Source organism: Silene latifolia, chromosome 2 (assembly GCF_048544455.1).
Source record: "Silene latifolia isolate original U9 population chromosome 2, ASM4854445v1, whole genome shotgun sequence".
NCBI lineage: Eukaryota > Viridiplantae > Streptophyta > Magnoliopsida > Caryophyllales > Caryophyllaceae > Silene > Silene latifolia.
Window position 1 is genome coordinate 7,337,381 of NC_133527.1, and position 25,303 is coordinate 7,362,683.

The window sequence follows — 25,303 nt, forward strand, 5'->3', positions numbered from 1 at the left end:
ATTGCTTGATCCGTGCTTTCATGATAGATGCATCGCCATTTTGTAGCAAGACCCAACTTGCCTTGCAATAGGGCACTCTTCCCTCATGAGTGTCACATTGTGAGTTGAAGGGGCGTTGAGTGCGCTAATACTCGATCGGCTTAGTTAGTAGCTTAGTTGAGTGACGCTTATATTGTGCACCCACTCACCGTATTTATCTTGGTAGTGCCTTGTACGTCGGTTGAGGACTTACTCGGGGACGAGTAAGGACTAAGTGTGGGGAGATTTGATGAATGAACATTCGACCCCTTTTTACCCTTTCTTTTGCTAATCTTTTGGACTACTTAGGCACGATCTTAGGCCTTTTTCTTGCTTTTTGCTCCATATTCCCGCTACTATCGATTCCGGTGCTCTATTGTAGGTAATTGAGCTAGCTAGAGGAAATTTGGGAAGAAACAAGGCACAAGAGGAAGATAGCAAAGAAGAATGAGGAGGGAAAGACGGAGCATGACCCTGAGCCGGGTAGCCGGCCGCCCAACCAACCGGCGGGACGTCACAATGCATTCTCAAGCTTCAAAAATAGAGATTCCTCGGCGCGGATGGGCAGCCGGCCGCCGGCCGACCGGCTGGCGGTCGGTCGCTACCCGTGTTTTGTCTTAATTCCCCTTTTTACAACTTAAGTATGAGGACACTATAAATACCCCCAAAAATCGGTGTTTTGACACACAACCCTAGATTTGAATTATTTTCTCTTCCAAGTTTCAAACTTTGTTAATTACTTTGCTAATCATTCCTTAATTAGACTAGTTCTTCAATTAATTAGTAATTGGAGTTGGGTTGTAAGAAGAATTGAAGGTTCCTCCTTCTTTAATTTTCTATCCTAATTCCTTTCTTACTAATTGATTGGTATTATTTCTCTCCCTATTTTCATTTGTTTACATTTGTTTTTCCTTCTAGTTTGTTTGATTGTTGTTGGTAAAATTGCATCCTTGTTGTTTGATTTTTGTTGTTTCACCATTGTTTATGTTTTCTTTGTTCATCTTTTCATTATTTCTCTCTCCTTTGTTTATCTTGGGTTAGTTGTCCTCAAAGACTTAATCTTTGAGTTGATTTTGTTAAAGATTGTGTCTTTTAGTTTGTTCATCCTTGCTACTAGATTAAAATCATCTTTCTTCATAATTATTGTTGGGTTGTTGCATGTTTATAAGTAAAATTCATCCTATCACCATGTTTATGCTTAAAGACTCTATCTTTGTTGTTTTCTTTGCCTCTAAAAACATGATTAGTGAGTAGTCTCCTTCTAGGACTCGGTTTGACCCGATATGGGTAATTTCACTAACTAATTATCATTAAGGCTAATTTGTGGGGGAAATTGGTGAGGGTAGTTTAGAGGAATTTGCATGCTTAAGGTTTGGGTTTTGGGTAGTGTCAACTTGTGACCCTTGTCCACCAACGGAAGTTGGTTAGGTTGTTAGTTGGATACCCGAAATTTGACCTTGTCACCAACTAAGGTTGAGACCGGAAGGGAGAACCGAGGGAGGGTGCCTCTAGGCTAGCGTTTGAAATCGACCTCCGGAAGGGGGAGTGGGATGACCCGGAATATGATGAGGGCTTAATGACCTTGACCATTTACTTGACCTCCTTTGGAAAATGCATGTTTTTGGGGTTGTCGGGTTTTGAGTTGGGGAGACCGGCTTTCGGACCCGGGAGGGGGGTTAGTCGGAGTTGCTAGTGTCCTATTGCGAGGCCGGAAGGGAGGTTCTAGGCGAATTAGAGCCATCTCCCCCTCACCTTTCTACCCCTATTGATTAGCCAAGACGATTAGTATGTGGAATTACTTATACTTGTGGGAGAACCGAGTTCTAGTCCTTCTCTTTATTTGATCTATCCTTTATCTTTTAGCTTGTTCTTATCTAGTCTAGCTTATAGTGTTTAAATTTGTTAGTTTATGTGCTAGTTTGTTACCATCCTCTTTGTTATTTTTCGACTTAGCTAAACCGGTGAATTAGAACGATTAGTACTCCACCTACTCCTTGTGGGATCGACCCTTTAAAGTGTACAACGATAAAATCGTGCACTTGCGAGGTTTAACTTGAGACCATCAAGTTTTTGGAGCTATCAAATTAAAACAGACAAAGTAACCACAAATACTACGGTAAAAATTGAGGAAACCAAGAAAAAGGGTAAAAGTTAGGGCAAAAGAGAAAGCAAGCTTGTATTATTGGGTTGGTGTGTGAGCCAAAAGTGGTATTTATTTAAATATAAGAAGGAAATAAGTGTATTATTGTTTATTTATAGTTTCATTTATAATATATTACCTTTAAATTGATACGACACTTTAGGCAATTGTTACCTTTGGATTGGTACGAATGGAGTATTATACAACTGGTTGTATAAGAGCATTGTACAACCGTAATCAATCCCGCTGAGCTTATGAGTATTATTTTTGAATTTCATTATAATTTTTCAAGTTCAATATTTTTATAATGGAGTTTGAATTCTTTTAAACAAAACTCATAATCTATAGAGGTAAGTTCAAGTAAATAATTCTAAATCTCGAGTTCTTTTCCTTACAGTCTATTTACTGGTAAGTAACGGGTTGTTAATTTGTTATCAAGTGTCTATCAGACAAGGTGAAATTACAAAGAGTTCAACTTTTATTGTGATAGAGTTCGATCAATTCAACTTCTATAAACTACTCCGCTTCAATATTTGACTATTGAATCAAATAGAACGTAAGATGGTTGCTCGAATGCCCGTGCGAAAACACTTGTACAATTGTACTAAATTATTTGCGACAACAATTATAGAATACGTTTTTCCATATATGATTCAACTTTTTTTTTTCAAGACGCTTTTTTATTTTTGAATAACCTCTTTTATGATGTTTACTCGTTTTTATGCAAGTGGTCTTTCATTATCAGAATTACCTTGTTTATATTCACTACCCTTTCCATCTTATTAAACCTACGGTATTATCACCCAACGCATTTCAATGATCCATGTTCCCACCCTAAACCACCGCTCAACCAACTGGCGCCCTACTCTACATCCAATTAATCACAAATTCTCATTTGTGACGACGGACATATCCGTCGTAAGTTTGCGAAGGGTCAAGTAATACCCACATAGGGAGATAAGACAAAAGCAAAATGCCTAAGGAGTACCATTTTGTTTTGTCTTGTTTATCATGCGAGTAGTATTTGACCCGTCGCAAGCTTGTAACGGATGTCCCGTCATAAGGAAGACTTGATGCCAATTCATAGCCAACGCATTGCGATGATCCATGTTCCCTCCCTTTGAAGTAGTGGCATATTCAGGAAGTTTGATCAATGAGATCTAATGCAAATTCGAGAACCACACATTAAAATAGTGGGGTCTTATATAATAAAATCGGTAGATCAACAGTAAATGTAATTTGCCATAAAAAGTAAATTATTTGATGAAGGCCCTGTTTGGTAATCAGCAGATTGATATTACCAGAACCAGATTGGTCAAACAGATTATAAATGACAGATTGGATTAACAGGTTTGACTAGTATATTTCAATTAACAGATTTAGTAGAAGTGTTTGGTAATTAACAGATTTTGTTTAATAGATTGTTGTATCTATGTGTAGATTGTTGACGGATTCATATTTCACAATCTACTAATGTGAATATCTTTGGGTAGAGCAAAGATATTGGAAAACAGTAGATTGAGCTCCAATCTACTCTTTCAATATGCCATTTACAAAACACTCAAAATAGTAGATTGGTGAGTCAAACATGCTAAAAGCCTTGAATATGCTGAAAATTTCCCAATCCGCCATTTACCAAACACACCCGAAAGCAATTCGTCAATAATTATACAACTATGACAAATTCCATTCCAAAAAAGCTTTTAGGGGCTATTTAGTTCAAACAAGTGGAATGGAATGGAACGAATTCTGTGTGGTCTAATCTTATAATAAAATGAATACAATCCAAGAATACCTTATGTGTAATTACGTATAAAGTTGCATAGAGAATATATTATGGCTAATAATCATATGTTTGAGTGTATAAAGAACAAATTAGAGAATATATTAACACTGATAAATTTGAATGGATTTACGGGTCATTTGGTTCAATACTTAGGAATGGAATGGATTGGAATGAGAAACCATAGGAGTATGGGGTTCTAATTCCATACCTTATAAATGATGTTTGGTTCATTAGAAAAATAAACATTAAGGAATGGAGTTAGAATCCATGGGAAGGAGGTGGGTATGGGATTCCAAGGGGTTGGGTGGAATTAGAATCCATCAGGATTCTAACTCCATTCCAAAATGCCCCAACCAAACACTGGAATGAGCAGAATCCATTACATTCCATTCCAAACCTTCCAACCAAACATCCCCTTAGAATCCCTTAGATATCAAATTTCATTCAAAAATAGGCCAACCAAACTACACTTTAAGGGGGCGTTTGATTAGAGAAAGGTAAAGGGTAAGAAAATTAGAAAGGGTAAGAGGGGGAAAAGGTAAGAGATTACCAAAAATTTAACTAATTGTTTGGTTACATCAAGAAAATGAGGTGTGGTGGGTTGTGGTTTGTTTTGGTGTGCGGGTGTTGGTTTAGGTTGGCTGGTTGTGGTAGTGGTGATGGTGGCAGTAGGGTGACTGTGGTGGTGGTGATGGTGGTGGCGGTGATGGTAGTGGCGGTGATGGTGGCGACGGCGTCATGGTGGTTGTGACGGTGGTGTTATGGTGGTGGTTTATGTGGGGTGGTTGTGGTGGTGGTGGCGATGGCGGTGGCGTCTTTATGTGGTGGTGGTGGTGACGATGGCGTCTTGATGGTGACTGGTATGATGGGAGTCGCAAGTGTGGTGGTAGGTAAATAAGGTGGTTGAAGAGTAACAAGGGTAATGAAATCTCATACCTGGGGGGTAAGGAATTAGATGGATTGAGGGGTAAGGAAGAAAATTTCACTCTTTGTTCGTGTCAAACAAACACCAACAAAGGAAATAAGTAACTTTGTTTCCCTTTCCCTTTCTTATAGACCTCCAACCAAACGTCTCCTAAATGGATTGAATCTATTCCAAATATCCAACCAAACACCCCATTAATACTACTAGCTCCCTCCATGTCAGTAATTAGTTTACCTTTGGTTTTGACACAAAGATAAGAAAAAGAGGGTCGGACCAATTATTTGATGACAAATGAATTAAATTGAGTGTGTATGATCAAATTGTGTCATCACAAATATTTTTAAAATACAAAGTTAAACAATTTACTGAGACACGCAAAAATAAAATAGATAAATAAATAATCGGAACAGAGCGACTAGCGAGTAACTATTTCCTCACATTAAACTTTGAGATAATTAGCATTTAATAATCCGACATCTAAATGACACTTTTTTTTTGACAATTGGAAAGATATTAAGCGAGCCTACAATTTCCGAGCCCTCGTCGCGATATTATGCGCGATGAGGTTAACAGTCCTAGGAATAAATTTAAAACTTAGACAATGAAAAGCATGACTAATATCTAAAGTATCAGAAATGACTACGCTGGAGCAATGGCTTCTTGAAACAATTCCAAAAAACTGCAAGATGACCTGAAGAGAGTCTGAAGAAATAGCCAAGTGACGAATACCATTCCCCACAGCCCAATTCATTACCTGTCTAATGCCAACAGCCTCCGCTTGTTCCGCAGATTCCGACCAAGTCTTGAACCAGAAAACATTCCCATTGAACCCAGACGAAGATATGTTGTCCTGACTTGAGGCGGACCATCCTATACCAGTTTCAAGGTCCAACTTCCATGCAGAGTCAACAGAAGAAAAACATTTAGAACAGTTACTCGAATTACCAATCAAGTCTGTAAAATAGCCTTTAAGGAGCTAGCTATGTTAATCACCAAAGCACCCCACTCCATTCTTCAAAATTTTCACTCTAGATCTAAGATCAATATTATTAGCCTCCTAGAAAACAGAGAGCTCGACCTCTTAAATTTTCATCATCCCAATCAAATTGACACTGTCAAATCCCATTTTAATCTTATTTCTTGTGATCCATATAGCGGAGATAGTGCTTAAAAAAGAGAACACAACGAAACTATTATTTGTATCCAAACTTAGGAAATTTAGCCAATTAATAACCCATTGCTTGACGCTGATGCTTACATAGCTGTGACAGGTAATCCCCAAGTGAGAGGCTCTCCAAAGTCTATTAGAAATAGGACAATCTCTAAACAAGTGATCAATAGACTCCAAAGCATTAGAGTCATCACAGAAAGCACACGAGTATTTTGCAAGTACATGTCTTTTGTGAAGCTCTATTCCCACCGGTAGAGAATCAGTAATAATTTTCCATATGATTATTCTCCACTTATTAGGTCCTGGTAATTGCCACAATTTTTTCCTAGAAAAAACCTTCCCTCCTTCAAACAATCTCGTCTTGTCCTTATGAGCCCCTTTCTCATCAAAAAACGCCTGGGCTGCCAACCTATACCCCGTCTTAACACTGTAAATTCCATCTTGAGATTCCTTCCAGTAGCAAGAATCTTGTTCATCACCCCAAGGGATAGGAGTAGCCAGAATTCTCGTTGCAGATTCCCTATCAAAGTAAGCCCAAACCATATGATAATTCCAGTAGCTCAAATAAGGTTCGCTGAGCATTAAATTTTCATGTTTAGGTTTTGGTGAAAAGCCACCAACCCATCTAGAAGACCAAACGTTAAGATTGGAATTATAACCAAAAGTCCATGCTAAGTGAGGAGCAATGAGAGACCAACCCCAGCACATGCCGTTACCTCCCCACGAAGAGCTAGAGATATCTAAGTGCCAATTGTTGTTGATTAGAGCATTAGAAAAGTCATACTTCGGGCCTAGAACTTGCGAGATGAGTGATTTGGGAGAAGATTTAATTCTCCAAGCTTTAAATGACACTTTCATCCGCCATAAGTGTATGCAATCGTATGAAATTATCAAATGCCAATTATTGTTTCTGCTTTCACATTTCATAATTTCATACTCTTACATATACGCTTGATATTTCGGTTATAGAATATGAACATGCAGCTAGACCTGACAAAGCTGATCTGATCTGAATGATCCGACCCGAGACCCGAAAATGACCCGAAATGTATCACCCGAAGTGACTTGATAGACCCGACCCGAAAATGACCCGACTTAAGTGACCCAAAATGACACGAAATGACTTAATTATGGAAAAATCATGACCCAAAATGCCCCAAGCAACCCAGATTGACCCGACTAAAAGTGACCTAATAAGTTATTGACCCGCAAATGACCCGACCCGAAGTCAATCCAAATGACCCATTTAACAGGTCTACTCGACGATAAAAATTGTAAGAAGAAAATGATCAAAGTTCGGAAAAAGATAGCTACATATATAAACAAAAACCCCTAATGTAACCAAAGTGGCTTGAGTGTAGTGGAGCGCGGGAGTGCCTCAAAGCGTTGCAATTGGCAACGAATTGAGAGGCTCCGGGTTCGACTCCCTGCACGGGAGTGCTGCGGGAATGTGTTTACAGGGTATTACATGTGCGGGACTAAACCCCTCGTCAAAAAAAAAAGAAAAAAAAAACCCTAATGTTCTATAATTTCAAATTTCACTCGTAAAGATGAAAGTCGATAACTAGAAATGTTGTATACTCCCTTTTATTCTACATAACCGTCCCATTGTGAAAATGGCACAAGAATTAAGAAAGTGAGTTTAGACCACACAAAATGGACAATGGGACAATTATGTGAATAGACGGAAATGGAATTAAATTTGGACCACACAACACTTACCAAAAATAGACAATGGAACAGTTACCCGACTAGTCGGAAATGGACAATTGGACGATTATCTGGAATAGGAGGGAGTATAATTTTCCTTTTTCATCCAAAGGCGAACACTTATGGCGGATGAAGGATTATTATTACTAACTGCACCCCCGGCTACATATCTTTACACCTTCATCTTTACACCTTCACATAAAAGTGAACAAGGGTGTATACTGTTCAAATGAACAGTAATTGTGCACATCATTTCAGCTCAAAACGACTTCCATGGCTGCGTTTGGTGTAGAGCTCTTGGGTCTTTTTTTCGACTTTATTTAGGAGTTGGGCCTTCTCCTCACATTATCATGTTAGTGTTAGAATTAAATCCTTGTGAGACCATAACTTCATACTAAATTAATCGGTAAACCGGAGAAGCGGAAGCGTACCTGATGAATCCATAGGAGTAGGATGAACGGATGAACTTGAGATCCGGATTATAGCCTTCTAGCAGACACACTCTCCTTAGGGTTCTCTCTACTGATGGGATGTTTAAGAGTTTAGGTAAAGTGTGCTGCCAGGGACCATAACCCAGCTTATATATAGGAAGGGGATATAAAACCCTATTACCCTATAACAGCTGCCTTATTCTGATACGCCCATCATGCATCAGTTAAAGCCCTAATGGGTATCTACACAATTAAGATATCCGGCCCATACTTTATAAGACGTATATAATTATGCCCGTATTATATTATCCCAATGGATCACTGTATTGGGCTATACTTAAATGATAGCTAACAAATACAACCGGTTTAATAGCGTGTCCACATAAATTGTATTGGACCCAATATATTCTTACAATCTCCCACTTGGGTCAAATACAGTTAGTGTGTGACACCTAAAAATTGTATTCATTTTATAACCTTACGCGCTCAACAGTGCTATCAACTTTCAAACCGTCTTATGCAATTCGGTCCATCAATTATACTAACATAGGATCAAAGCGGCCTTTGCTACAGTTTGTCGTAACAGGACCCTCAATGGTCACGTATGCCAATACAACCAACGACATGAATCTAATATAGGTGCGTAGCATGGAAACAACATCCAAATGTGATCCAAAATATGTATATTTCCAACTGGTCCACCTTAAACTTTATTGAGGTCAACACCATAAACAAGTAACAGAGTAAATAACCGAAAAACTGAAAACTTTAACTTTATTTGCATGCAACTTTAAACCAAATACCCTAATAAATATTGTCATACAAGCAATGGTATTATTACAAACTCCCACTGAAACTGAACATACTAAAGTGGTATAACACCCATACGAGCAGTGTGCTCTAGAAAGACCTTGGGCGGTATGCCCTTAGTCAGCGGATCCGCAACCATGGAGTTTGTACCAATATGCTCTAAAGACAACTGACCACTCTGTACTCTTTCCTTCACAGCTCTAAACTTGACATCAATATGTTTTGACTTTGTCAAGCTCTTATTGTTGTTAGAATACAACACCGCAGATTTATTGTCACATAGCATCTTGAGTGGCTTGTCCATGCCATTCACTATCCGTAGTCCCGTGACAAAATTCCTTAACCATAATGCCTGATTAGATGCCTCATAACAAGCTATGAATTCTGCTTCCATGGTGGAAGTAGCGATGATTGATTGCTTAACACTTTTCCAAGACACACTCCACCACCATTAGAAAAATATATCCCGATGTGGATTTCAAACTGTCTTGGCATCCCGCAAAATCGTAGTCGAATACCCAACGACCTCTAGGCCGATCGACCTCTTGTAAGTGAGCATGTAATCTTTTGTTCTTCTTAGATATCGCATAACCCTCTTGACCGCTTTCCGGTGATCAATCCCTGGATTCTTGAGATATCTCCTAACATCCCAACTATGTATGCAATGTCGGGTCTTGTACAAACTGTGCATACATCAAACTCCCTACAACCAAGCATAAGGGATATTCTGCATCTCTTTAGTTTCAAACTCATTCTTTGGGCATTGAGTGAGACTAAATTTATCTCCTTTAGCAACAGGGGTATCTATCGGTCTGCAATCTTGCATGCCAAATCTTTTTAAGACTGTCTCGATATAGCTCTTTTGTGATAAACCAAGAGTGCCTTGGGCACGATCTCGGCATATCTGAATTCCTAACACAAAAGAGGCGTCACCAAGATCTTTCATTTCAAAATTCTGTGAAAGAAATCTCTTAGTTTCGTGCAGGAAGCCTATATCATTGCTGGCAAGCAATATATCATCAACATACAGAACCAGAAAGATGTGCTTACTCCCACTGAACTTGTGGTATACACAATCATCAACCAAATTAGTCTCAAAACCATGAGACATCACAATTTGATGAAATTTGTAGTACCACTGACGAGAAGCTTGCTTAAGCCCATAAATGGATTTCTTTAATTTGCAGACCATATTCTTTGAATCTCCTGAAACAAAGTGTTCTGGTTGCTGCATATAAATTGTCTCTTCAATGTTACCATTGAGAAACGCAGTCTTAACATCCATTTGATGTAGCTCAAGATCAAAATATGCCACAATTGCCATTATAATCCTAAAGGAGTCTTTCGATGAAACTGGCGAATAAGTCTCCTTATAATCAATGCCTTCCTTTTGAGTATAGCCCTTAGCTACAAGACGTGCCTTATACCTAGTCACATTACCATTTGAATCCCGTTTGGTCTTAAATATCCATTTGCAACCAATGGGTTTCTTACCTTCTGGTAATGGAACTAGGTCCCAAACATCATTGTCAGTCATGGACTTTATCTCTTCATTCATGGCATCAATCCATTTCTGTGAGTTAGGACCTTCAATGGCATGGCGAACGGTGATTGGATCATCTTCCACCATTCCATTATCTAACTCTTGATCAGGGAGTAGTGCATAAAGATTTTCCAAATTAGTAACATAATCATCTGAAATAGCACTTCTCCTTTCTCTAATGGATCTTCTTAAAGGCTCATCTGGATTTACAATTCGCCTTTCTCTAATGGATCTTCTTGAAGGCATTTGTTCTTGAGGTTGTTGAAGTTGTTCCCCAGGATTCTGAATTCCAGGATCAACTTCAGTTTCTGGAGTTGTATCCTGAACCGTATCAGTATTAATAAACTGGTCCTGGGTAATTATAACAGGAGGAAGAGTTACGTTTTCTTCTTCAAAGATGAAATCTTTGTCCTTATCTTCCCTCCCAAATTCAACATCCTCAAAGAACAGGGCATTTCCCGTCTCAAAAATTACCTTAGAAGTGGGATCATAAAACTTGTACCCCCTAGATCTTTCAGGGTATCCAACAAAATAACAACTGACAGTTCTAGAGTCCAGTTTACCTTCATGTGGCCTATAAGGCCTTGCCTCAGCTGGACAACCCCAAATGTGTAAATGCCTTATACTGGGTTTCTTACCAGTCCATAATTCATAAGGGGTTTTAGGTGCTGCCTTAGTTGGTACTCTGTTTAAGATATAAGTTGCAGTCTTAAGTGCCTCTCCCCAGAGTGATTCTGGTAAAGTTGTATGACTAATCATACTTCTCACCATATCCTTTAAGGTTCTGTTTCGTCTCTCAGCAACACCATTCATTTGTGGAGTACCTGGCATGGTGTACTGAGGGACAATACCACACTCCTCTAGGAATCTAGCAAAAGGCCCTGGACGTTGTTCACCTGATCCATCGTTTCTGCCGTAGTATTCACCACCACGGTCAGATCTGACTTTCTTTATTGTTTTGCCAAGTTGATTTTCAACTTCAGCCTTAAATGATTTGAACACATCCAGTGATTGAGATTTCTCATGAATTAGATATAGGTAGCCATATCGAGAGTAATCGTCTATGAACGTAATAAAATACTGTTGACCATTCCATGAAGCCGTAGGGAATGGACCACAAATATCTGTATGAATAAGTTCTAAGACATCTGAAGCTCTCTCAGCACCTAATCTCCTTTTGTCTGTTTGTTTCCCTTTAATACAATTTATACAAACATTAAAGTCTGAAAAATCTAGAGAATCAAGAATTCCATCTGTCACAAGTCTTTCAATTCTTTGTTTAGAAATATGTCCTAAACGTTTGTGCCATAATGACGATGAATTCTCATTTGTCAATTTTCTTTTGGTACCACTAGAACGACTTACATGCAAGGTTTCATTAAAAGAGACATGCGTATCAAGCAAATATAGATTATCATATCCAGATAAAGAACCAGAACCAACGAACTTTGAATTATGAAAAAGACTGAATTTATTGTTTGCAAATGAACAACAATAACCAAATTTGTCCAAAGCAGAAACTGAAACCAAATTCCGTCTAAATGACGGTACAACAAAAGTCTCTTTCAAATCCAAATAATTTCCAGTCTTTAATAATAATCTAAATGTCCCTATAGCTTTAACTTCAACTGCTTTGCCATCCCCCACATAGATGTATCTTTCACCATCAACCGGATTTCGGCAGCTGAGACAGCCCTGCATGGACACACTTATGTGAGTAGTAGCACCAGAGTCTATCCACCAAGTGTGTTTAGGTACCGAAGTTAAATTGACCTCAGAACAGACAAAAGAAAGAAACATACCCTTCTTCTCACGCCAAGCGTGATACCTTATGCATTGTTTCTTCTGATGACCTGGCTTTCCACAAAAGAAGCATCCTGATTCCTTAGTTTCGAATTTTCGTGTTCCTTAGTTTCCTTATTCTCGCTTCTTTGGTGGTCGATAACCGCAACTTCCTTACCCTTTTTCCTTTTCTTACCATCCTTAGAGAATGATGCCAAATGAGCACTTTCAGTCTTTTCTTGCTTCAACCTCTCTTCCTCTTGAACACAATGAGAAATGAGCTCATTAAGAGTCCATTTCTCTTTCTGACAGTTGTAACTGACAGTAAAGTGACTGAATTTCTTAGGAAGAGATATCAAAACCAAATGCACCAACAAGTCTTCTGACAAGTCTAACTTAAGTGCCTTTAACTTTGAAGCAATGTGAGACATTTCCATAATGTACTCCCTTATGTTCCCTGTTGCTTTATACCTCATGGAGACTAGACTCGTTAAAAGAGTGCTAGTTTCCGACTTTTCGTTTTTTACAAAACGCTTTTCAAGCTCAACAAGGAACTTCTTGGCATTATCCTCTTCGGACATAGTGCCCCTGAATGATTCTGGAATTGCACGTTTCATGATCATTAGACTCATGCGATTTGAGCGTTCCCACTTCTCCATGTCCCTCTTAGCATCAGGGGTACTAGTAGTCAAGAGCAAATGCGGGACGCTCATCCCGAAGAGCAAGGTCTAGATCCATGCAACCCAGAACAATCATAACATTTTCCTTCCAATACTTAAAATTTGTTCCGTCAAGCATTGGAATCATATTGATGTTAGCAGATACCGTATTAGCAGAAGCATTAACTGTAAAAGAACAAAAAAAACAAACAAAACATGCCCACAATAAATACTTTATTCAACTTTATTTAATAATCAGATTTAAAATTTTGGCAAATCCCATCATAACAAGACACCTAGCACAACATTAACTTTAGTCTTTGGACATAAAATTAACTTGTAAGTGGTCATCTTGGTGTAGTGATCAAATATTAACAATAAACTCCTGTCAAACATTAAGCCTTCCTTTGGGCCGACTTAATATTCACATGGAAACCTTACAACTGTTACATATTTACCACCACAAGCATGACTAAATTCCGGCCAAATAATAGCCTTCCTTTGGGCCGACCATTATCCGCATGAAACTCAGTCATACACCGTAGTCATAATATTCTAAATCATTCAATTTACACAATAGAGGTTACTTTGGCAACTTATTATGTCAATCAAACAACCCAAAATATTAGACCCATTTTTTATAAATCCGTATGGCCAATTATTAAATCTGAAAATTTGTCTAAATTTATGAAGATGGGTAATTTAGACGCTGATATTATTACCGTAACAATAACAACCATAGACTGAAACTAACACAGAACAGAAGACTGAACAACTTTGTAAATACGTAAGCAGCGGAATCCAAAATATATATAATCAGTCATATGCAAAGTGCCAGAACAACAATAGTAGCATTGATAATATAATCCAAATATCTCCAAATTTACCATAAGGATGTGCCAACATGAATTCATTAATAAATCCATATGATCAGCGGCAAATTCAATCAAAACATGGCATGTGAAACCAAAACATGCTACTATATTAAATCAGTTTGTTTACATTAACCAATATCTTAAACAACCACATGCCTCATGCTAACTCTTTCCAATTACATACTGCAAACTTTAACAAACAGAACCAAAACATTGAACCGACATGGTCAGCTATTATCTATCTCGAATATATACAGCATGTTAAATTAAGAAATTATCATCGCCTCACAAACAAACCAATACACAGAGTGAATGCTATGGCGGCCGAAACATGAGATCTCAACATGTAAAACAAACATTCATTATTGAATCAAAACTTTGTCTGCCACTATAATAAAATATGCTCAAGATTAAAACCTTACTATGCCGTATGTTCATCCAAACATGTGGTTAAGCGAATTAACAACAAAAAAAAAACTTAACCAATCGGGTATTCATCAAACAATCATATGAGCGAGTAAATCAATTTAACAAAATAATCTGATATCGCACACAGTATGAATACCGTATTATCCGAAATAAAATCGTCCCAAATAATTTAATATGAAGGAGGCTCTGATACCACTTGTTAGAATTAAATCCTTGTGAGACCATAACTTCATACTAAATTAATCGGTAAACCGGAGAAGCGGAAGCGTACCTGATGAATCCATAGGAGTAGGATGAACGGATGAACTTGAGATCCGGATTATAGCCTTCTAGCAGACACACTCTCCTTAGGGTTCTCTCTACTGATGGGATGTTTAAGAGTTTAGGTAAAGTGTGCTGCCAGGGACCATAACCCAGCTTATATATATGAAGGGGATATAAAACCCTATTACCCTATAACAGCTGCCTTATTCTGATACGCCCATCATGCATCAGTTAAAGCCCTAATGGGTATCTACACAATTAAGATATCCGGCCCATACTTTATAAGACGTATATAATTATGCCCGTATTATATTATCCCAATGGATCACTGTATTGGGCTATACTTAAATGATAGCTAACAAATACAACCGGTTTAATAGCGTGTCCACATAAATTGTATTGGACCCAATATATTCTTACAGTTAGCTTCTCTTTGTAGTTTGTCGGTCTGTCCCCATCCCCTTTCTTTTCTCTTTCCTAACCCAAACCCACACCTCCGCCTTTCCTTTTTTTTTTTTTTTTTTTTTTTTTTTGAGAGGACCTACGCCTTTCCTCTTTACTCAACAATGACAATTCATCGCGATCAATCCCAGTTTTGTTTTGCGTTAAATAATCCTTCTGAATAGACTCAATTCATTATGGGTATGTTATTTTGAGCATACAAACAAGTAATTTCGCAAACCCTAATTTGCTCGATCCCACGTAAATCAATCGAACCCTTATTTAATTCGACAAAGATATCGATTTTCGCAGAGGTTTGTCTCTCAGTTCATTATTCCCTGTTTTTAGGGGTTTTTTGAGTCCTAATTTGATTAATTCGATGGATTTTGGGGGGTTTTGTTTGCAGGTGGGGTTCGTAAGTTGAGTACAAGCAAGGAGGAGTAAGTTGAAGCGGAGGTTGATGCTGAATATGCTTATGTTATCGAAGGTGAAGGCGTCAAAAACCGGGGCGTTCAGAAGTCCAATGATAGTGAATTAGGTTCTCTCTTTGGGGTGGGCGTTACTGGTAAACTACCGCCATTGCTGACTCCTTTTCATTTGTCTTTTTTTGACTTCCAAGTTTCTATATTGTACATGTAACTGTAAACTACCAAGTTTTGCTAACTAAATGGCGACCAAAATCCGTCGCCAAATGCCCAGTATTTGGAGGTGACGTGGCTTAACTATGGCGACCACTGACAGTCGCTAATGTGGCTACCAAAAATAGTCGCCAATTTTGGCGACGAGTTTCTGTCGCCCGCTTTAAAAAATTCCGTCGCCAAAATTGGCGACGAAGTCCTGTTGCCAAAAGCGACTAAACCTAGCTACGAAGTGCGAGCGACGGGCCTTAGTCGCTTTATTCTTAATGGCGACTGTTCTCAGTCGCCTTATATGGTCGCCAATTACCTTATTTGTTGTAGTGGCATTCACCAAGTTTACAGAATGCAACAATTCCAAATGAAGCAAATTAGCGATACTTTTGGTAATGACAATCTTTTCTGATGGATGAACATGTGCTTTTACTTCTATCATCTAGGATTCCGGAGCCTGGGCAGTTATGAAGGGTATAGATTGAAAACAACTTTTTCTTTTTAGAAACCTTTTTTATTCTATTTGACATGTGTTTATGGAATAAACAAATAGAGTTGGATACTGACGAAGTTTTTGCTTAAATGGGGTCGAAATACAAACTATTTAACAAAATAGGGCGAGTTTCAAACTATTTACCAAAAATGGGTCCACGTCATCATTTCCGATTTATAATTTTTTTTTTTCAAATTTAGAACATGTCGCTGTCCTGGACAGCGAGAAGTTGCTTCGATATTTAGGCGCTTGACAAGCTACATTCGTCGTGTCCGTTCTCCTTACTCCGACCACCAAATAATGAAATCCAACCACCATTATCTTCTCCTCACTTCCCTTATCATATACACATCTTTTGTTGAGTTATTAGCTTCATGGTTTACGCGAAAAACAACCCGCAATATCTCCGGTCACAAACAATTTCTGTTGCTAGCTGCGAAAACGACACCGAAATGGCTGAATGTTGTATGCTCACTATTGATTTACCTTGAAGTGGTTGCCGAAGTCAACTGGAATTGATCAACCTTATAATGAAGAAAATGAATCTGGTTATTTTGAGCAATGACATTGATCGGTGCTGGTTAGTTTGATGAGCAATTTTCCAGCAATGACATTTAATTTGTCTGCTTTGGCTGAAGTTACTCCAAGTGGAGATTGATGCAACAAGTATGGTGGCTATGAGTAAATTCAAACCGTCATACACTCATACCAACCTTTACTCATACCAACGCGGTTAGAAATTTTCTGTACGAGGCTCATTTTATGTAGAGTTCTCATATTTGTGATTCCTCTCAATGAAATTTTACATGTTGAAACGCTATTCTGAGTTGCGAGCTTCTAGCTTCTTCGAAGCTACTTATTTGCGGTTTTGAAAAGTAAGCTTCTCATGAAACAAAGCTATAGAAGCTGACCATAATTCCTAAATCCTACTGTATATCACTAATATCACTATCAATATAAAAGGATTTCTCGAAACCGAAATTGTTAGTGAACGGCGATATTACGGGTCATTTTTTGCGTTAAACCATGGAGCAAATAACTCAAACAACAATGTGAATACAATAAGGGAAGTGAGAAGATGTGAATGGTGGTCGTATTTCATTATTTGGTGGTCGGAGTAAGGAGAACGGACACGACGATTGTAGCTTATCAAACACCTGAATATGGAAGCCACTTCTCGCTGTCCAGGACAGCGACATGTTCTAAATTTCAAAAAAAAAAAATTATAAATCGGAAATGATGACGTGGACCCATTTTTGGTAAATAGTTTGAAACCCGCCCTATTTTGTTAAATAGTTTGGATTTCGAACCCATTTAAGCAAAAACTTCGATACTGACATCATTTATTCATTTACAGCCTAAACTTATAATTGAATTTTAGTCTGTATGTATGTGATATTTTCAGCTTTTTAGTATGGAAGAAGAGCTATTGGTTTATCTCATCTGTCATCTCATACCTCCTGTTTAGATTTCGTCATCTGTTAAATCTAGAAAGTGGAACATCAGATTGATAGACCTTTTGAGCTTAAGGCTGTTTGGAGAACACCGTGCTAGAGCCGATTCTAGAGAGATGCAAGTAGTTAAATTAAAATTCTTTTCACTGGAACGATTATACCTACTTGGAAATAAATAGTGTGATATGTACGTGTCTTCAACTTCGGCAGTCTAAACAATAAGTTGAAGGGTCCATCAAGGGATAGATAGCCAAGCTTAGGCAAGAAGATAAGATGATAACATAGTCGAAGAGTCGTGAGAGAGCACTCGAAAACTGTAGGTCTCCATAATTATGTTTGAACAACTAAGTACTCGCTTCAAACTTACAATTATAACCAAGTATTCAATTTGCATCAATTGATTTTTTTTCCTATTACGATTCGACATTCTATTAGTTTTAAAATACTTAATGGTGTTACCTAATAACTACTAATTTGCAAACTATTTTTGCCGTTACAAAATTTGGACAATGTTTATTACTAAGTTCAAATTATTTTGTTGTTACAAAATAACAAAATTTGAACAAGTTAGAATTAACCACTTGGCAAACAATTCACAAGTAATAATATCTTGGGGTATCATGCGCGAAGCGCGTGATACAACAACTAGTATAAACAAAAACCCCTAAGGGGGTGTTTGGTTCACCCAAAAAAGGTATGAGGTATGAGTTTGGAATGAGTCAAACTCATACCAAGTGTTTGTTTGGCAAATACAAGGGTTTCATACCCATACCTCAAACCCATGAGGTATGGGTTTCTCATACCCAAGGAGGGGGGTGGGTATGAAATTGATACCCACGGGTATCAAACTAAATTGATCAAAAATATGAAAAAACAAATCAATACTATATATTAATTCCAGAAACCAAGGACTTCAATGTAATTAAAGAAAGTTACACAAATTAATTATATTATATAGTTTTAAATCAATAGCACCGTGTGATGGACCCGATTAAGGGATCTCAATGCAAATATTATATAGTTTGGGTTAAAATTAAATTATATAGAAACTTGGTAATTTTCCTAAATATTTATAAGAGACTAAAACATGATCAATTTCCTTAAAATAAAATAATTAATTAAGATGGTCAATTTCCTTAAAATAAAATAATTAATTAGGATGGTCAATTTCAAGGAGATTAAAGAAAGAAGATGCTTCGTAATTTTCCTAAATATTTATAGAAGACTAGAAGATGGTCATTTTCCTTAAAATAAAATAATTAATTAGTATTAACATGCACACTTATGGTATTAATTATTATCATCATAAAATTATATATTAAATTTAAATTTTATGCAATTTTATTAAACTTTATAGTTTATTAGATGTATAGAGATGTTAATTAATTAACATGCAAAAATATAATAAGTAAGTTATAAATAATTCAAGTTAGATTCCATAATATATAATATTGTATAATTCTTTCGATTCGATTTAATGCATATATGTAATATATTTATATAAATATATAATCCTCTTAAAATTGCATGTCTAAGTAGTAAAAGTAATTTCGTCAGTAAAGAAAAAATTTGTAGTAACATTGGATATAGTTATATGATAGTAATCACTCATTTGAATAGTAAAAGTAACAATATTATCAGCGAGATTAATGAAAGTGGTAGAAACAACGGGAGTAGTGAAATAATCAATATTAATGCGGCAATAGTGAAAGTAACCATAATTACGGCGGAAGTAGTGAAATTATCAATATTAATGCGGCAGTAGTGACAGTAATAATAATTACGGCGGGAGTAGTGAAAGTAACAATGATTACGAGCAATTAGTGAAATGTTATTACTATTGTTTCATTAATACGAGTAAAATATTAATAACGGGAGTAGTGAATTTGTCTCAAAATTTATTTCATCGTAATTTTAGGATATGTCATAAAAAAATATATTAATGATGATAAATTTATGGGTTATACAACTTTAAGTAATTTTATTTAATGAAAAAAAAATTAATAGTAAGTAGAGGTAGCCCGGGTGAAGCCGGGCACCAATACTAGTTATAGCATATTGTAAATCCAATTTTTTATATACTTATTTGGTTAACTAATCATTTTCATGATTTTATAATATTGAAAATTATTATTTATAATACTTTAATTTACGCATTTTAACCTTAATTGATGTTAAACCAATACCACTCAAAAATGAACCAAACACAAGATATGAGGAATCAAGTTCCAAACCCATACCACCCGGGTATGATTCCTGATTCCAATCCCATACCCGTGCACGAAACAAACGCCCCCTAATTTTTTTTTGTTAACTCCCTTTTCATCTCCCCCTTTTGATCCTAATACCTAAGGTGAGAATAATGAGGATCGTTGTTGCTGGAGAAATCGATACCGGAAAATCCAGCTTAATTCATGCCGCCGTGTACAAGAAGCGTCCGAAGAATGTTCCGCCAGTTTTGCCGCTGTTGCTCCTCCCTGTCCCTCGCGACTCTTCGATTAACATTATCGACACCTCATCTAGGTATATCAACCTAAACAAATGAGTATTTATTTTAATTAACCTAAGAATTGTTGAATTTCATGCGTGTTATTGTGGTGTAGTCCTAAGGACGGTTATAAAAGAGCGAAGGAGTTTCATAGTGCAGATGTTGTGGTGCTTACTTATGCTTGTGATTGTACCGATACGATTCAAAAATTGCGCTCTTATTGGCTCCCTGAGCTGCGTCGACTCGAGGTCCGATTTTTAACTTACTTGCCTCATTGTCTTCATTGTGACTTAAATTAAAGTTCGGATTATTTTGAGAAGCTTGTTAAATAACCCAGTCTTCCTCATTGTTGTCGGCTTGTCGTCATTTTGACTTAAACTAAAGTTCGATTAGCAATAGTTTGGATTATCGTTCTTGTTAAATAACCCTTTCTTGTTAACATTATTTGAATTGAATTTTTTATGATTAGGTCAAAGTCCCTATTGTAATTGTTGGCTGTAAGGTAGACTTGATGCTTGATGAGCAGCTGGTTGGTTTGGAGGAGGAGGAGGAGATCTCAACGATTCTGAACGAGTTTCATGAGATTGAAACCTGCATCCGATGTTCTTCACACAAACTTACACATGTAAACTTTTATTGTTTTCCACTTTACTCTTTTCCTTTCAATCAAAGGCGAGTCCAGGATTTTGATTTCGGTGTAGCAAAATATATACTCAAGGTAAAGTGTATAGATAATTAGCGGAAAGCGATAAATATTGGTGTAGCAAATCACGAAATTCTAACCGAATTTTTCGCTTTCGGTGTAGCGGCTGCTACACCACAAGTGATAGTGGCCTCGCCCCTTTCATTCAATATGGCTTGGAAAAAAAATGGGAGCATAATTGAAATATTACCGTCGCCCCTCTCATTTATTTACCTTTCATTCAATATGGCTTGGAAAAAAATGGGAGCATAATTGAAATATGTAACTATATTTTATATTGTATGTCATGTAGTTTTATTTTTTACATAATAAAACTAACCATTACCTATGCCCGACACACGATGACATGCAGGCAGTTGTACGTCTTTCGTCGAGGTTTCAGTTTACAAGTGTACATCTCTTTTCCAATTTGTTTCATTTCGCAGATCACAGATGTTTTCCAATTTGCCCTGAGTTCTGTCATTCGGCCTTCTCTTCAACTGTTTGATAAACAAACACGATCTTTAAAGCCTCGCTATCTTAATGCTTTGAAACGTATATTTTTGTTATGCGACATTGATTTGGATGGCTGTTTATGTGATGCGGAGTTTCTCATGTTCCAGGTTTGAGCTCTTTTCTGTCTAGAGTATTTTTTTTACCTATGTTGATTTTTTACGTTTACCCTTAACCCTCTGACGATTGTCATTGTCAACAGATCAAAGCCTTAAATATTCGTCATAAACCGTCACAGCTTATTAGTGTGAAAAAGAATATGCAAGGCGGCGTAAATGAACATGGTGTTACGTTAGAAGGATTTATAATGTTTAATAAATCTTTCATAGAAAAAGGAGCTGTTCATATAGCATGGTATATCCTCAAGGCATTTGGATATGATAATGATATTAGACTTGTTAATGAATCTCTCCAACATTTGAATCGATCTCGTGACCAGGTCAGCTGAATGTATACTTGTTTCGTGTTGTTATAATGGTTTGATTTTCTTTATTTGAATCTCTTCTTGTTATTTAATGTGCAGAGTGTGGAACTTACAAGTGTTGCTCTTGACTTCTTGAGAAAAACTTTCAAAATGCTTGACAAAGATAATGTAAGTCGTTGATGCATAGCCTTTACAACTTACAAGGCTATAATTCTGATGCAATAGTTTTGTCAATCTAATATACTACTCTTGGTTTGTGATCATGCGATAGTCTGGTGTTATCCGCTATACAGATGTGGAGGATTTGTTTTCTACAGCACCAGACTGGTAGATTCTGTTCTTTTTCTTTGTTTGCTTGGAAATTTTTCTTTAAAAGAGGCTACTTACCTGATCTTTTTAATTTGGGTGATCTAGTCCTTGGACTGAATTCTCATACATGAATGCTGCCTCAACAACTGCATTGGGCGATTTCACACTGAATAGATTCCTCTCAGACGTACGTGTCAATTTCGAAAGCCTATTTTCTTTCCACTACTATACTTACTGTTGGATGCCCTATTGCTTGATATCTCCTTTTGGCTGTCTTATGCAGTGGGTCCTTATGACACTTCTGGAGCCAGCTAAAAGTTTTGAATATTTGAAATATATTATGTATCATGGAGATGCTGCTTCTGCCCTTCGCTTGACTAGGATGAGGCGTATAGATCGTCAGAAGCGGAAATCCAAGAGAAATGTTTACCAATGTTTTGTCTTTGGGCCAAAAAAGGCTGGTAAAACGACATTATTGGATAGTTTTCTAGGAAGGTTTGTCATCTTGCCTACCTATTAATCTCTTCTTTCATTATAGTTTGTCAAATCTTAATTGAAGTGTGTGGTTCTTATTATATGCAGGCCTTTCTCTGGTACTTCCATTTCAACTACTGAAGAGATATATGCTGTCAATGTTGTAGATAGGACTGCGGTAACTACTACTTTGCCTATGTTGGCTTTGTGTGTAATCAAACACTTCAATTCCATATACTGAGGAGAGATATGCACCTGCGTCTGCACTCTCCTGTGCTTATATAATTGGTTTTACCTTGTTAGGGAAGCCAGAAATTCCTTGTTTTGCGAGAGATTCCTGAAGCTAAGGTCAAGTGTCTGCTTTTTGATCGACAATCTTTAGCTACTTGCGATGTGGCATTATTTGTGTATGACAGGTAAGTAAAATTTATTGCAAATTTCTCGATATCTTTGGCTGATTTACTTGTTGTGTGCCTTTGAGTTTAACCTCTGCAAACAGTGTTGGGGAATATTGAGGGCACACACTATCCCTTAACATAAAGTGTGTAATAACCAAGTTGCAATTATGTCTCTTGTCTTAGCACTGATGAATCATCGTTCAAAAAGACGGCTAAATTGCTCAGGAAGGTTGCTAGGCATGGAGAAGAGACTGGTTTTGGAGTGCCTTCCCTGATTGTTTCGGCTAAAGATGACCTTTCCTCCTATACTACATCAATCCAAGATTCTGCAAGGGTATACTTCTGTTTGATCGCTTAGTGTTCTTTGATACATTCCACATCAACATCCCTCGGGTTTTCCATCTTCTCAACCACCACCTTCCTATAATGTTCCCATGCATTATGTATACATAAAAAAGCCATCAGTGTGGTACTTTCAGAGCCAATTGTATTACTCCGACTCTTCTAATTTCCTCGCGTACCTGTGTCTGACACTCGGACATGGGTATGACACTTGGACACCTCATTTTAGACTAAAATATGCATATTTTTCCAAAAAAAAATTAGCCGAGTCTGACACTTGGACACGCACCCGTGTCGGATACTTCTAAACGAGTCTGAGTAACATACAACGACCAAAAAAATATACAACCCCCACCAAGTATCCCATGGCTGCTTTAATGCATTTGAAGAACTTCTCTTGGCTGATGAACAGAGACTTCTCATTGGTCATGACTTGAATGATGTTCCTTTACAGCTTAGCGAGGATATGGGTATTGATGTTCCAGTTCGTTTCAGTGCCAGATCAGGGGACATCAGTCACATATTTCAGAGTATCGTTACTGCCGCTGAACACCCTCATCTTGGTATTCCCAAGACTGGAGCTGGTGGAGCTGTTACAATCTGGAAGCAAGTCGATCACTATCATCCGGACGATCGCCCTGATTATATCGCATTAGGGTCTTTGTTATGTACGGAGTAATTTATTTGTGGAAGAAATCTTATCTTTTGTTGGTTGCTTTCGTTCTCTCGCTATTAGTTTTTACCCTAAGAAGCTAAATAAGAAATCTGCTAATTTGTAACCTATTAGTATTGTTGTCAAAAAAGAAAAAAAAGTCATAACCATTTCATACTGTCTTTTGTTTACTGAAACATTTTATAACGGTTTTTCATACAGTTGGTGCAGTGGCGTACATTGTCGGAGCGTTGATTTATGATTATGTTTATTAAGCAAGGAGTTACGGGCTTCTCAAAGGTTGATCACATCTCAAAACTGTTTTATCAACTTATTCACTTGTTTAACCATTTCGAATTTGTCTACTGAAACATTTTATATACTGTTTTTAATGCAGTGGGTGTAGCGTTGTACATCGCCGGACAAGTGGCTTATCATGTTTAATACAGTGGGTGCAGCGCTGGACTACATATGCAAGATAATATATTTCACCATTTTGTAAGAGAGCTTAAAGGAGAAGACCCCCGAAAGTAACTGTCCCCAGTGTTGCTCGTTTGCTCGCTAAACAATACGGAGTATTATATTTCCACACTGAAATCTCATTGTAATTCCTAAAATAGCACCCCTTCATCCCTTGTAAACTGCAAGGGAGCAGCATAGAGTACTGAAAGAATCAGGACGCAAGCGTAGAAAGATGAATGAAAACTTGTTTTAAACTGAAAGGGAGCAGCATAGAGTCTTCATCCATCCTTCTCTGAAGATTTTGCTTTTGCTGTGGCCGCTGCAGAAGGTGACTCAGAGTCTCCTTCTCCTTTTCCTTTTGCTCTGAATTGGCTTTTGCAAACGTCGATAATACAGCAGTGAGCAGTAGGAAGCTTTCACAGCTGAAGGCTAAAGTGGCGATAGCCACAGTTGTTGGTTTCGGATACTCAAATAAGGATGGCAGCTGTGTACTTTGCCATTAAGGACAAGAAGATGCATACCTTTTGACGATATTCTCTACGATTAGCATACTGTATTAAAACCCACGACAGTTTACAGCGGCTGCAGCAGATCAGAGGTACTCCCAAAATGAAGAAAAATCCTTGAAACCAAGGACAGCTATTACAGCCGTATCTCCACAGGATAGTTGCTATTACTGCTACTGTTACTGTTACTGCAGCTGCTGCTAACAGATAAACAAGCCAGCAAACATCGGAAACCATTGCTTAATCTGCATGCTCAATACTACTTGCAATGTTGCTATCAGGCTATCATTCTTTTATTTAAAAGAAAAAAAAAATGCAAAACCTTACCCCTCAACTCAAACTACCAAGATCAGGTAATTTCATTCTAATTCAATTAATCTCATTTTCATGTTGATTAGATTAGATTAATCTCTGTTACATTTGTTATTACTGGATTATTTCTCTAAGATCAGTTGAAATATTTAATTATACGTAAAGAATCTATTGAACATGC

At 37.4% G+C, this 25,303-nt stretch overlaps 2 protein-coding genes across 2 annotated transcripts; one reads left to right on the forward strand and one right to left on the reverse strand.

Annotated features, from left to right (window-relative positions):
* Positions 1–12,438: 12,438 nt before the first annotated feature.
* Positions 12,439–14,658, reverse strand: LOC141633059 (uncharacterized; the record flags this gene model as incomplete). The annotated part of the gene is made up of 3 exons (XM_074445549.1): positions 14,551–14,658; positions 13,013–13,161; positions 12,439–12,981 (listed from the first exon to the last, which is right to left on the reverse strand). Coding segments are annotated over exons 1-3 (705 nt in total), but the record flags the coding sequence as incomplete, so codon positions are not given.
* A 5,196-nt stretch (positions 14,659–19,854) lies between these two features.
* Positions 19,855–25,275, forward strand: LOC141628102 (mitochondrial Rho GTPase 1-like). Its single transcript, XM_074441283.1, has 15 exons — positions 19,855–20,083; positions 20,164–20,296; positions 20,518–20,673; positions 21,177–21,353; positions 21,446–21,682; positions 21,767–21,835; positions 21,939–21,994; positions 22,082–22,163; positions 22,260–22,471; positions 22,559–22,628; positions 22,754–22,866; positions 23,032–23,182; positions 23,645–23,858; positions 24,065–24,142; positions 24,240–25,275. The coding sequence occupies exons 1-14, from the start codon at positions 19,923–19,925 to the stop codon at positions 24,115–24,117; spliced, it is 1,884 nt and encodes a 627-aa protein (XP_074297384.1). The 5' UTR covers positions 19,855–19,922; the 3' UTR covers positions 24,118–24,142; positions 24,240–25,275.
* Positions 25,276–25,303: the final 28 nt, after the last annotated feature.

Excerpts from the sequence above, each read along its gene's own strand:
- LOC141628102 (XM_074441283.1), top strand. The coding sequence starts at position 19,923 with ATGAGGATCGTTGTTGCTGGAGAAATCGATACCGGAAAATCCAGCTTA. Across the intron at positions 20,084-20,163 it reads ATTATCGACACCTCATCTAG|TCCTAAGGACGGTTATAAAA; the intron begins GTATATCAACCT and ends ATTGTGGTGTAG. Across the intron at positions 23,859-24,064 it reads CGCATTAGGGTCTTTGTTAT|TTGGTGCAGTGGCGTACATT; the intron begins GTACGGAGTAAT and ends TTTTTCATACAG.